The 14,200-nt window shown below is 45.9% G+C and overlaps 1 protein-coding gene across 4 annotated transcripts in view; it reads left to right on the plus strand.

Moving 5' to 3' along the window:
- The window catches only part of PIEZO2 (piezo type mechanosensitive ion channel component 2), a 418,746-nt gene that overhangs the window by 68,405 nt on the left and 336,141 nt on the right, over positions 1 to 14,200 (plus strand). For all 4 annotated transcript variants that reach the window (XR_006889979.1, XM_046670819.1, XM_046670820.1 and 1 more), the window contains exon 2: positions 4,318 to 4,413. Coding sequence is in view for 3 of the 4 variants with exons in the window: in XM_046670819.1 (XP_046526775.1) it covers positions 4,318 to 4,413 (96 nt within the window). In the remaining variant the exon portion in view is untranslated. The remainder of the gene's footprint in view (positions 1 to 4,317; positions 4,414 to 14,200) is intronic.

Consider the following 14,200-nt stretch of genomic DNA (forward strand, 5'->3'; position numbering starts at 1 on the left):
GCGAGACAGGAGGCAGAGGGGCCCCCATGATGGAAGCCATCCGGTGGTATCCTGATACTTTTACTCTCTCTGTTCACTGGAAGAGAGTCATCACGTCCAGGCCACACTCAAGAGCAGTGGATTACACACGAGCGTGACAACCAGGAGGCAGCCTTTACTAGGGACCATTTAGAGGCTGCCTACCAACCCGGATTGTCTTTAACCTCCTCTTAAGCTCTTTGGACTTTACTATAAATAATGGTAACTCAAGGTTGTGATGTGGGAAACCGAGACCAGGCCCCTCTCTCCCTCCTCCAGAGTTCATCTTCGGGAATTTCCTCAGTGTATGCATTTCCGCTGTGCATTGTACAAAACCTTACAGAACAAGGTGATAAAAATGAAGCAGCCGAACACGTGCAGAGTGTTTCGCCACCCTGTGGAAGGAAGGCTCTGGTCCGCGAGCCCTTGGCAGTTAACTGGGGGACAGGCAGACAGGTTAGGATGTGGAGCAGCGCTCAGGCCTCGGAGCTTCCTGGCAGCGGCACAGACTCAGGAACTGGAGTCCCAGCTCAAACCGCAGCCCAGCTACTTAGCTGTGCTTCCTGCTCGTGCCTGCTTTTTCATGGGTAGAAAGAAAATAATGACAGTATCTATAGAAGGGGCTAGTAATAGTATGAGTTAATATGTGTGATGTGCATAGTCAGGGCCTGACACATAGTAAGCATACCAGTGTAAGCTATTACTGATGTAAATTAACAGTGGATAAGTACACTGTGGAGGCTCAGTAAAGTGATACAGTCATACAAGTGAGCTCTGTTTTTCTCTTTACCCAGAAATATACAGAATTAGATAATTTTACTGCACAATACACATTAACGTTAAAAAAAAAAAAAAAAAAAAACCTAAGGCTGAAAACAAAGAAACATTCCAGGTTACTAAATGTTTATCTTGGACAGTGTCAATTGTGATGTTTCTGTGCTACCAGAAATGCTGTACACCTCTGAGACCCTGATTTCCTTTTCAGATGCCCTCACGTCTTGTTTGTTCCATTTCATTTGTTCACTCACGGTTCATTCCTTTTGTGAGCATGAACACCTCCTGTGCACTGGCCACTGGAGACGACAGAGATGGTCACAGACACGTAAACAGATGCATGTGACATGAATGAGAAGTGCTCTGGAGGAGGCACCAGGAATGAGTGCACCTCCATCTGTGGGAGGTCGTGGTCATGGACAGCTTCCCAGAGGAGGAAACGTGTAAACTGTGTGGGAATATGTCTGATGTAGAAAGTACAGGAGGGTGTTCTAGCCGGGGGAATGGTGCTTGTGAGGCTAGAGGCAGGAAGCAGAGAGCATGTGGAAGGTGCTGGCTGTTTAGTTGGGCGGCAGTGGCACAGAAGGCAGGGTGCATATTGGGAAATGGAGCTGCAAGCAAAGGCAGGAGCCAGGCCTGCAACCTTGATCCAGCTGTCGGTAACAGACCTCTCACAGTGAAATCCAAGTCCTCTGATCTCTTGCAAGGCCCCCATGATCCGGCCCCCTCCTGGACTCTGCTGGTGTGCTGGGCTCCCCGTGGGGTGGCCTGGGGCAGGTCAGACAGGCCCGGCCTGCTTCTGCTTCTGCTTCTGCTCTCGCGCCTCAGCATGAGCCACTGACCCGCTGGGACGCTCTTCCACGGGATGCCTGGGTCAGCTCGCTCACCTCCTGGCTCACATCTCCCCTTCTCTTTGAGGTCTACCTTCAGTGCTCTGCATGAATGCTGCAGCTGGCCTTCCCTGTCGCAGGGGCCCCTTTCCTGCTGACTTCTTGTTTATACAGCACTTACCTTCCAACATACCTTGTATTTGAGCTTCTACTACAGTTTGTTGTTCCTCATACACCTCCCCACCAAAATGTATGCTCCCAGAGTCAAGAAGGGCTCTTTGTCAGTCCCAGCACATAGTACATGCTCAATAAATATTTATCGAATGGATGAATAAACAAATGTCTTTGGATTGTTTTTAAGGAACTTCAGTTCTGGATGAGAAATAAGAAGCAGAAGGAAAAATGTACTACAAAGACAATTTAAGCCTCTGTTCTTGTTCTTTGATATTGCTTCGTTCATATGTTTTCCTGCTGGTCCAATTGATAGTGTGAAAGTTTCTTCCTGCTTTGGATCTTTCATAAAGGAGATTGGGAATGTCGGTGGTGTTGTATAAAGCTACAATTATGTGTACAACCCTTTGGGATAAAGAAACACTTTTTGTCAATTCCTTCCTCCCTACCACACCATCCTTACTTGCCCCATCTTACCTCTTTCACTGCTGGTTTCTGGAGTAAGCCACCGAAGCTGGGCACCCTGCGCTTGCATGTGCCATATGTCTGTTGTTCAAATTCTATCTAGGGATTAGCGCTTCTTGATCTGGTCTCCCTGTCTGGGTACCCTGTCTCTTATTCCTGATTGCGTCCCACACTGGACCATGCCCAGGTCCCAGACCCTCCACACTGTGCGACCAGGAGCAGCCAGGCTTTGCCCATGCCACGTCTTCCCTGCTCAGCCCTCTCCGTGGGCTCTGGACTCCTCGGAACCCCCTGGACTCTTGCTTCCTGCTCCTGGTTATGATAGCGCCTCCCTTCTGTTTCCATCCCTTGACTTCCATCCTTCCTCTGGGCTGAACCCTTGCCTTGAGGCCCTTGAGGACATCCTTACTGACGATGACAGACAAGTGCCGCTCTCTGTTATAGTGAACTTCTCTCATGAAAACTTTTCCTCTTGTGAAACTGCGCTTCCCTGCTTTTTCTCATGTGAGTACCTAAATTTTCAGCTGCCTTTTTCTTTCGTGCCTGCCAGCTTTTCCTCCCCACCCCACCCCCCCGCCTCATATGTGGGCAACAGCCAAGGCAGATGCTTCCATCTTTCTGCTTCTCTTTATTGCTCCTGCCTTTGGAGAGTTCATCCCTTGTTGTTCTCTCAGCTAACTCCTCTGCTCAGGACTCGTCTCCATTCCCTCTAGAGTCACGGAGCACAGACACTGTCCTCACTCTCTACTCACTGTTTTCTCAGACCTGAGGCCCATGATTTGGTTCCATGAATGTGTCTAAACTTACCACTTTCTTCTTAAGTGTCTTTATTCCATCTACTTCTGTTTAAAGTTACCGTCATTAACGCGCCATCTCCAGTCCTCATTTATACCCCAACTACTCGGACATTTAAGCTTCACTTCCCGCCGGTCCAGCTCATGCACGAGCACCAGGTTCATCTTTCTGAGGTGTTTTCTCCTGATCAGAATTGTCAGTGACTAGTTATTTTTTAACATGTTGACTCCATATTCCCTGCCCTCCATTTTCTCTCCTACTAACTAACTTTTATTCTAGCCTTTCTCCATCCTGTGACATCCATCAAATTGATCTCCTCACCCTGCAAACTCATACTTACTCCCTCTCATCTTTGGTCTTTCTTTATTCATCCAGTGAATTTATTTTTAATAGCTGTATGTGCTCATTTTCTTTCTACGTGGAGTACTGCACACTTTCGCCTCCCTGTCTAAGAATGAGGATGCTTATGATAATTGCTATGTTTTTGAGGGCTTCCTGTGTATAAGGACTCTGAGCCAAGTGTTTTAAGCATATTATTACAGTTATTCCTCAAGTTAAGTCTATGAGGTAGAGCCAATTATTATACCCATTTCAGAGGAGGAGATGGGAACCTGGAGAGGTAAGGCATCTCTGGGTTCTGTGCTACCCATAAGATGCCTGATACAGAGGAAGGAACGTGGCCTTGGGAGCTGGCAGAATGAGTTCCACTCTGACTGGGTCAGATCCTAGCTGGGGGAATTCAGGAAGTGATTGAGTCTCTCTGAGCCTGAGTGTCCTTACTTATAAAATAAAGATTAAACGAGATGATTAGTGGAAAGCCCTGTCATAGAGCATTTAGCAAATATTTTTCTTCTCTTGACTTTCTCTTCAGTCTCATTTCTCCCACTGACAGCCTTACCTGACTATCTCAAACCCCTCCAGTCCCATTGCCCTTTGTATTTCTGTAGTAATTTTCATCTGCTCAGCTTAATTTAGGGCTAAATTATGGCCTGCCTTCATTCAGATATATTGGTGTTGCCTTCCTGGTTGAATTTTAAGAGGAGGAACCATGTGTTTTAACTCTCTGTTTCTCATCATGCTCAATATAGTGATGAACACAGAATAAGTGTTCAGTTTTTACTTTGTAAATTGCCATGTCTACTTAGGCAGTGATACCATTTGATCCAGCAATCCCTGATGCCGTCACCCACGCAGCCGTGTGCACCCTCCCAGTCAGCCTGCCATTATTAATGATTGTCCCTCTCTTCTCTCTTCCCAACCACAGCGTGTGCATTCCGATACAATGGGCTCTCCTTTGTCTACCTCATCTACCTCTTGCTCATCCCTCTGTTCTCAGAACCAACAAAAGCGACGATGCAAGGTAAGAGACGTTTACTCTTCTGTACCAAGTCTGAATGCGTTTCGTTGGGCTCCCTGGATTTGTCTTTATCTGATAGGAGAGATGCTGTCTGTGCAGTATGCTGGTTGGTGGGGAGCGAGTGTCAAACATTGGAACAGCTGCATCAGGCAGAGCAGTGTGCAACCTGTTGGTGACTCGTGTTCTTGTCAGTTACACAGCTGTTCTCTTCATACAAGTTCCCGGCGGGTCGTTCTCAGTGGGCTTGCCGTGTCTCTGGAATGTTTTGGCTAGTTAAGATGAATCAGTGTGATTGCCAATGAAATAAGGCAGACGGTTGACAACATTGACAGCTGATCTGCATGTTGGATTTCTGGGGAGAACTTGGTGACAAGTGGAAACAATACAGAGCAGTGTCTTACATTTATTAGCCACATAGCAGGAGAACTAAGTCGGAAGCCGGGTCCCAGTCACGGCTTGTTCAAACATCAGTTGAGAAACCTTACATATGCCTTAATCAGGTCCTGAAAGAGAGGAGTCTCAGTGAGGGGTGGTTGCTGCAGGGCATTACTGCAGAACTTGAGATCTTTTTCCCGTTGCTCTACAAGAAGCTGGGGGCCTAGAGAGGAATGGTGACTCCATTTTCTGAGGCTCTAATTAGGAAGCATGGTCTGGTTTGTTAATTTATCTACTTGACGTTCTCCTACAAGTATAAAAATTAAACCACACTGAGATAATTTAATAAATTCTTTTTCAAAACAGTACCATTACAAGAAATAAGCACCGTGCCAAATGTGTCAGGTGAGCCTGATGGCTGTATGTTTACATGAAGGGGACAGGGAGCTGTGTTTAACGCAACGCAAGGAGAGATACGGGAAAGGCCGTTGGTGCATGCTGCCGACTCACGGTGGTGACTCTTCAGGAAAAGAAGTAAAGATCTGGTGTATACAGAGCAGCAAATAATGACTCTACCTTTCCCGTTCTCGGCCTCGACTACTAAATTCGTAGTGCGGTTATGATCATTCATCCTAAGGGTTGTGACTGCAGATGCCATGTTGGTTTTCCTCCCTCAGGAAGAATCCACATATAGCTCTTCTAAGTCTCTTAGATCTTTAACGTAATGTTAAGAAGGGTTAGAGAAATGTGAATTTATGCAAATCCTCATCAAACCAACAATAGGCCTTTTATGGGACCCCACCCACCCTATCCTCATTCCTAGCGTTCAACATGAACAAAACCATTTAAACAGAATAGCTTCTGGCCTCAGAACCAAGATCATAACATACAGGCAGCCCGTATTTCATAGCTCGGAGCTCATGTTTCACAGAAAGACGATTTCATGCACATTCAGAATAAAGTGCTTTGAAAGTGAGTACTTGTGTATATTCAATTAACTTATCTATTGCTTTTATATCAAAGTATCCTCTTATTGTTTTATCTGGAAATTAGGTAACTGGGATTTCCCTTTTCATACTCATGTGACAATGGCTGGCTTTGCCTTCTTCCGAGACTAACCAGCCCGGCTCTCTGTCAGGTTGCCTCAGTCCTGTATGGGTGGCACGTGCAGCTCTGTCAGAAGGGCATGCTAGTGGGTCCATCATTTCGGCCCAGGTGCACCAGGGACCGACACCGTCAGGAAGCTCATGGGGGAAGCATAAAATCAAAAGCAAAGAGCGTCTCCTCTCCATGTAAAGGAATATCCTGAATTAACAAAATGTGCAAGGTGAGAATGTGGGAAGCGCACAGATGCCTGCTGGTGCTGCTGCTGACGGGAGAGGACGGAAGGGGCCCACGGACGTCTTTCCGGTTACTCTCTGGAAGCAGCCTTGTGATTATGTGTCTTCCTCTTTCCTGCGTTTCAGTGCCAAGCAGCAGGACTGACATTCAGCATAACTCATTTATTTGTTTATGGAAATGCAGAGGGACTCTAGGAAACGACGACCCACGTATTTTTTCTGAACGTGTAGGATTCACAGTCTAGGTGTTTCTAAAGTCTGCATTTTACGATATCCCATGTTACGCATTTCTAGCAGTGTGTGGTCCCGAGACGTGCCCCCCATGTGGGGTAGATGCACACGGGTCTGGAGGAGTGACTGCACGGGGCCGTTCAGGGACACTCAGGCTCAGACACACTTAGACTTTCAAATTTATCTTCACACACGTTTCTCAGAAGTCAATGAGAAAGTACACTGGCAAACTGAAGGAAACTCAGCGCCCTCTGCACCGCCTGCTCGCAGGCAGTCTCCCAAAACAGCACGTGAATCCGAATGGCCTCCGGCACCAGTGAGGCCTCTGTGTGTGCTGCCGGGACCAGGTGATGGTGTGGACTCCCCTGAACCGGGAGTATGGTGCACACATCTGAGAGCTGCTCCACGACCCTCTGCCCTCCGTTTGGTCTGTTGGATTTTCTTTTCTCGGTTGATTCTGTTTCCTAGGAGTGTACCTGTAGAGGGGCCCGGTACGTGGAGAATTTCGTGTCGTCACTTACAGGATGGTTCTTTGGCGTGGTTCTGGGATAGCGCTAAGTGTAAAATCCCACTGTCTCCACCGTACTTGTAGGCCAAGGATAGCCACTTATTTTGGTCACAGTGCCATCATCAGGACACAGAACATCTGGGTGTCGTTGAGGCTTTCCCCCTGCCTGTGATAAACAAAACTGTGCTGTGAGGCCAGGAACGACTGTGTTGTAGAGGAAGGAAGATGGGCAGCAGTTAGTGATATGCTGAAACGTCATCAAGTTAAAAAGAAAGAGAATTAGAGGGAGGGCAATTGCTTGGGGGCTCAATGCACTTCACTTAGGTGTGGGGTCATCTGATGGCAGGAGTTGGAGGAGCTCTGGGAGTTATCTAGCATATTCCAGCAACCAGTGGTGGAGTCCCTTCTACAACGTCCATGTGGTCTCTTCTTAAGTACTAATGGTGCCGGGGAGCTCTCCATCTCTCCAGGAAGTCCTAGGCGGTTCTTTCCCAAATAGACTTGAAGTCCACCTCCCTGCAAACCCAAACCATTGTTTCCAACCCAGAGCGCTGACGGAAGATGAACAGAGACGAGAGGATTGCTTTACAATAATATCGTGGAGGGATTCATCAAAGATAGGGGACTTGACTAAATGACTTTGTAAGTCTTTTATAAGTCTAGGATTTTAGAATTCTCATTTTTTCTATTAAAGAACTTCAAATGTAGTAGGATTGTATCAATCAGGATCCAACCAGAAATCAAGAGCCACTCCAGGTGTTTTAAAAGGAGGAGATACAGTAGAGGGGATTGGTTACTAGAGGTGATGGAAGAGTTATGTTGAGGTGACCTCAATACCACCAAAGCAAGAAGGCTGGGGAGGAGCCGGAGGTGTCATGAGCAAAACTCAGAAACAAGGGCCATCTGTGAGTTTCTGGAACCACGGGAGGAAGTCAGGGAATGGATCTGTGCAGACAGGCATTGACTGGCACTCTTAACTGCTAGTTATGTCCACCAGTGACACAGTTTCACGTTCATTGTCCATAAACTACCCATTGCTTTTCAAATGTCAGTGGGGAGGAGGTGGTCATCTTTCCCTTCACGCTGTTTTTCACCAGATAGAACATCCCTACTTACTCAATGGTGTGATTTTTCAACGGTTGCATCCAGACAGACTTCCTCTGGAGGCACTTCAGTCTGTCAGAACGTCTTCTACAATGCTGTATGCAGGATGCTGAGGTGTAAATTTGGAATCTGCTTCCACGACTGAGGCTCCATTCCCCAGCTGTCAGGGGGCTTTGTCTGTGACAGCTTACAGCTGTATCCCCCCCCGACAGGAGCTCCCACACACAAACACACACACACACACACACTTTCTCTCTCTCTCTGGAGGAAGCTGGTACCCAGTGATTATTCAGCATGGGGTGCAGAGGCCTCCAGTCTGGAAAGTCTCTGCAGGGCCATGCCAACTCCAGAGCACCCATCGGCTGAGGCTCCCATTGTGAGCACATCACAATTTTCTCTCTCCCTCCGAGGAGTTCTGCTGCCCTCACTCCCTGACAGGCGTTGCTGCTCAGAGCACTACCCACAGAACCTCCTGCTGGGCGTATCCACCTCAGCATCTGCTTCTAGGGAACCAGACCTGGAATGGTCCCTGAAAAACAGCTGGGACCACTGCCTCAGACGTCTGATCAGTTGGGAGAACATGTGTTTGTGGAAGGCTAGGAGCTCAGGTGGCAGAGGAGTTGAGCACGGGAGATGAGACTGCCATCCAGAAACAGAGTTCACACTCCTGTGTGAGGGTATGAATACCCTGCCGAGGGCCACTGCCAAGGCCAGTGTGGCTGCGAGTCCTAGCCTGCAACTAACTTGACCCGGATGTCACTTCTTTTGGCCAGGTTTCCTCTTTTACAAATGGGGACTCATCTTCTGCACAGTTCCTAGACCGAGTGGAAGTCACAGGAGCAGCTATGAGTTTTAAACATGACATAAGATTATTGCACAAGCAGTAGCTGTTATTGGTTGTAGAATTAACATAGTTTGAATTGGCATGTGTGTCCCTCCACGGTTCCCTCTGCCTGGAGTGCTCTCCCCAGATTTCGAATGCGTGGCCTTTCCTCAGAATTCAGATTTCTCTCAAATGGCACCTCTGTAGAGGCGACCTCCCTAACTAAAGCTGTCCTACCCCATTCCCACCTTATTTTTCATACTATGAACCAGTTTTGTTTTTCTCCATATTTATAGCTACCCGAAATTATGTGTGTAGCTAATGTGTAGCAAGACTCTGAGGTCCCAGCCGTGCAGCTCTCCTGTTTCTTCCGTGTGACATTCCTGCAATCTGCTTTGGGGGGCGGATCCTCCCCACCCCTGGGTGAGATTCTGAGCAGGCCACAGAGCTCACCTGCTAACACTTAGGTGGTAAATTGTCTTCTGTCACTCATGTGCCCCAGGCAGTCTTTGTTCAGTAATTATGTCCCCAGGCCAGTGTAAAATTAAAGCCATAAAACATTATATAAAATGTTATTGAAAACTCTGCCAGTGTGTGCCCACTGCCTGCAGAAGCCTGGAGAGGGAACAGGGGTCCTGGAGGCTCCTCTCTGGACCGCAGCTTGGGCCTCTGGCCCTCCCCACCGTGGCTGCCCCCCCCCTGAGCTGGGCTGAATCTCCCTGGCGTGTGCTCACCAGTAGGTCCCAGACAGGTGGGGCGCTCTCCCCACAGGTTCGGACTCCCTTGGGTCTCCTGGGTCTTGACCACTTTTTCCTTTCCCATTGTCCTTTGGGAACAAAGTGACTTTGAGTTGGCTCCAAGAGGGTCAATTCTCTGTGTCTCTCTCTTTCCTGTGTCTGTCTGCCTCTCTGTCTCTGTCTCTGTTTCTCTCTCTCTCTCTGTCTCTCTCTCTCTCACACACACACACACACACACAAACACACACACACACTGGCGTGTGCACTCAGGGCATGGACCATAGGCACCTTTTACCTCCCATTTCTCAGTCTGCAATGACTTCTTCAGTGGGACCCTCACCTCAGCTGTTAGAGCCGCTTCGGCCAACCTCTCCTGTTCCTCCTTCAGCTTCCCAGGCCAGAGTCATATTTCAGTCTGGTATGTCCCCCAAGCTCACAGTGTGGTCTCATTGAAGCCTCTCTCACTAGGCTTGGATTCTCTCTACAATATCCAACTCTCTCAGCTTCTCCAACGTTCTCTTTCATATCCTCCATAGGGCAAGAAACCATGGGTTGAAAACAAACATCCTTTGCCACAGTGCTCACTGGAGAGTGAGGGAGTGTTTGGCACTAAGGTTTGGTCCCTCAGTCTCTTAGAGTCTCACCTCAAACTGACCCAGAGCCCCCTTTTTTTGCTGAGGAAGATTAGCCTTGAGCTAACATCTGTTGCCAATCCTACTCTTTTTCTGCTTAAGGAAGATTAGCCCTTACCTACCATCTGTGCCAATCTTCCTCTGTTTTTTTGTACGTGGGACACCTCCACAGCATGGCTGGTGAGTGGAGTAGGTCCACAGCTGGGATCTGAACCCACAAACCTGGGCCACCAAAGTGGAGTGTGAGGAACTTTAACCATTCAGCCACAGGGCTGGGCCCCAGGGCCCCATTTTAATCCATTTATTTATTGAGTCTCTTTCTCTTCTGATATGTAAACTTCAGGATGGCAAGGATTTTGCTGTTTTGTTTACTGCTGTGTTTCCAAGACCCAGAACAATGTCTGGTGTATAGCAGGCATTCAGTAAATATTTATGGAATGAATGAATGAATGTATTTCCAGAGCCTGCAGTTCTAGAAGCATTTATGAACACGGCTTCAGTCCTGTGCTTACTGCGGTCTCCATAGCAGCAAACAGCATACGATAGTTTATTGCATATGCCCGGCTTCTGGAGACAGAAGCTTGGGGTATAATAGGCCATGGGCTTTTGCTATTTTTGATTTAATTGGCAACAGAGGATCATGATTAATTGAAGAAATCAAAATGTTTTGTTCTTTTACTTACAATGATAGGCATTTTATTTCAGCATATAATTCTACAGGAAGAAAATAAATCTTTTCTTGCTGTTCACTTAACAGTGTTCTTTGCAGTCTGGCTGAGACCGCACTCCATTAAATTCGTTAACTAATATATAATTAACTTTAGGTGGCCCAAATGTTCCCAACTGATGAGAGAAGAGGGTCACATCCTCGGGTCCCTATACCTGATGGTGTACGGAGTACAGCACACTGCTCAATATGGTGGAAGACTTTGTATTTTGTTTGGATGGAATATAAGTAATAAAATGGATGTGATGTGGAGGAAAGCTGCACCAAGCGCTCAGGATATATTGGTTGATAATAGTATTATTATTATTTGGAAGTACAGCATTATTAGTTTGAAAACCGGAGTGAGCTAGATTTAGAAATCTCCATCTCCTGTGTATGACCATAGCCAGCCTTCCCCTCAGGACTTTTCCTAGAGCTCTCTAAATATCAGCTCAGAATTATGTGGTTTCCAGGGTTTCTTGTTAAATAATATTTAGGTTAAGTAACCTATTAATAGAGAGCCAGTGGCACTGCCTACTAAGTACATATTATTATTTACATGCATCAACATATATTAATTCTTACAATGACCTTTTGAGGGAGCTCCTATCATTATTAAAAACTATTATCAAAATCCTCATTTTACACTTGGAGACTGAGTTCCAACTGGGTTAAGAACACACCCTAGGATGCACATGTGGTGGTGCTGTGTGCGTGGGCCACATGCTTCGCTACTGTGTTGTTCTGACTCATGACGAGGACAGAACAAAGTTCTCTGGGGATTTGCTAGGGAGGAGAGAAACCTAGCCACTTGTTGGCTGATAGATTACCAGGCCCCCGGGCACAAGGGTCTGGAGAGAGAATTTGAGTATAAAGAAAGGAGATATTTTAATTTGCATTGGTGCAGATTGATGACATGTGTATGCTACGTGGAAAACACCTCCTATTAAGGGTGACTGGTTATTTCTTTCAACAAATATTAATTGAAAGACTACCCTTCGCAAAGCACTGTATTTGGATTTGTGGAGAATAAAAAGGAGAAAACATAGTTCTTCACGGAAGGGCCTCTCAAATACGTCAATCTTATGTATCCCCTTGAGTGGTAAGCTCTCTCTAAGAGGTTGCCTTTTGGGAGCCACATGCTTATTCCAGCGATGCCATCATTTCTCTGAACTGACCTCAGATTCCTCCTTTACGTTCACCTTAAGAGCTTGCCTTGAAGAGGCCCAATGGTGGCAAATCATTATCCTTCTAAGGTGGGTCTGATTTGTGTAGAATCTGGAGTCAAACTCAATGAGAAAAAAAAACAACCTGGCGATGAAATTAGTTGTATCAATTTTAGAAAAGAAAAAAGACAAAACCTAGAGTATTTAGTATAAGACAAAGTGTCTGAAGGTCACTCCTCACTATAAATGATGAGGTTTAAAGTTTGTTTGAGTGAGAACACCATAGTTGGCACACATGAATGACAAATACACATGGAACATCTTTCCATGGTGGAGATATATACACCCATATGGGTATAAGTGATCTAGGATGTTATGAAATGAAATACCCAGATGAGAGGGCAGCATCCTGAAGGAAGTATTGATTAACTAGATTTACCCTGAAGTCTTGACTATAATAGTCAGGCAGTGCCTACTTGACCCACCAGAGATCCAGATGTAATATCTGAAGGGGCTTGAGCTGAGGATGTTGATGATAATAAAAGTTGCCAGCTTTGATGTCCCATTTCCTGTTGGAAGCGCTCCCTCTACACTAACTCATTTAATTAGAGGACAGAAAAAGGATTTATTGAAAAGACAGAACCTCCGTTCTGGAATGAAAAAAACCGCATTTATTATAAAGTTAACTGGGTTATAAATCCATTTAATAAACTAGGAATACTCCATAGAGAGGTACTGATTTTCATGCTCTCTCCTCCTCTTAAGGAATTGGTGAGAAATCTACGTTAGTGAGACTTAGTTGCATTTCGGCCAGTCTGGACTCCCGTTCTCCTTTTGTCATCCCACTTCACCAGGCCTTTCCATGCGTCCATGGAGCTCCTTCCCCATAAAGCTGGGATAGACTGCCTCCTATCATGTACCTGATCGTAAATTCTTAGCTTTTGATTCTGTAATTGTTCTGAATCTAGTCTTTTTCAGTCGGTTTCAACAGAAAGTTTTACATCGTTCCATGTACTCCTGATAAATGATAGTTCTAATATTATCAGTAAAGTGCCCGTGGTTTGGGATGAGAGAGACACACATTTAGCTACAGTGTGAAATTTGCTATTTGCTGAAAATTGCTTCCGTCAGCTTGCTTGGTCCCGCCAGCAAATATCTTTGTTAATGTGTTCTCTTACAGGCTAGGGTGCATCAGGGGGTGTTATCCGTTCTTGTGGGGGTAGAGTCGTTTACTTATTGGGGGCTTCTTGAAAAGGAATTCTCCAAATTACAAGACTACAACACTTCCTGGCAACATTGGCCGTTGAACTATGCAAGAATATCTTAGAATCATCATCATCTAATCAGTTCACCTGTGAAGTGTTTATGTTACACGCACATGCTCAGGGATACAGAGAGAATTGTCAAAATGTGTGATTATTTCCAATGACAAAATTGTCTTCTTGTCCAAGGAGCCATACTCATTCTGAGAGCCTTCATTCCAAATGTTCTCTAAGATTGGACGACGCTGTAGGGGATGAGAACAAGCTCCCAGTGGGAGAGGGGAGGGAAGGGCTTTGGGTGCCTGTGTGAGTCTTTCTGAAGTCTTCTCTTTTCAGTTATGACAGCAGCTCCTCCTAGAGTAGGGGAAACGCAGACGGCGGGCCAGTCAGATCGCCAAAGGAGTATCAGCAGAACCGCACACTGCCAATCCTTTCAGCCTTTTCCCTCAAAATATTTTTCAACACGTGGTTTTGTGGAGAAAATTTCCTCCTTCCTGTTATGAAAGGAGTGGGTCTCGGGAATATCTTCATTTTTTTCCTAATCAACTTCACTTTGATATTTTGAGCAAGGTAGAAATTCCTCCAATATGTTTGCTTGTGTTTACATTTTAAAGTTACTAAGAATTTATTTTTTCTGGCTATTGGGATTCTTGCAACATTTGAAGGGGTTTAGAATTAGAAAGGGGTAGTAAAGGAGAGGCTTAATTGTGCTTCGGTATCAATAGTGAGCAAGTGAAATTTTTGGCAGGCCAAGTTAACTTTGTAAATTGTTGTCAAAATTATTGTAAATGATAGGGATAAAAAAGATGCTTTACTCTCTCCAGCTCTGAACAAGGGTCCTAGTTTAAGAAGAAGTTGTACTTATGTAGCCATAAGTAATCGTAGCGTGTGGTATGTGTGTGCGAA

This window comes from Equus quagga, chromosome 9 (assembly GCF_021613505.1).
Source record: "Equus quagga isolate Etosha38 chromosome 9, UCLA_HA_Equagga_1.0, whole genome shotgun sequence".
In the NCBI taxonomy this organism is placed as follows: Eukaryota; Metazoa; Chordata; class Mammalia; order Perissodactyla; family Equidae; genus Equus; species Equus quagga.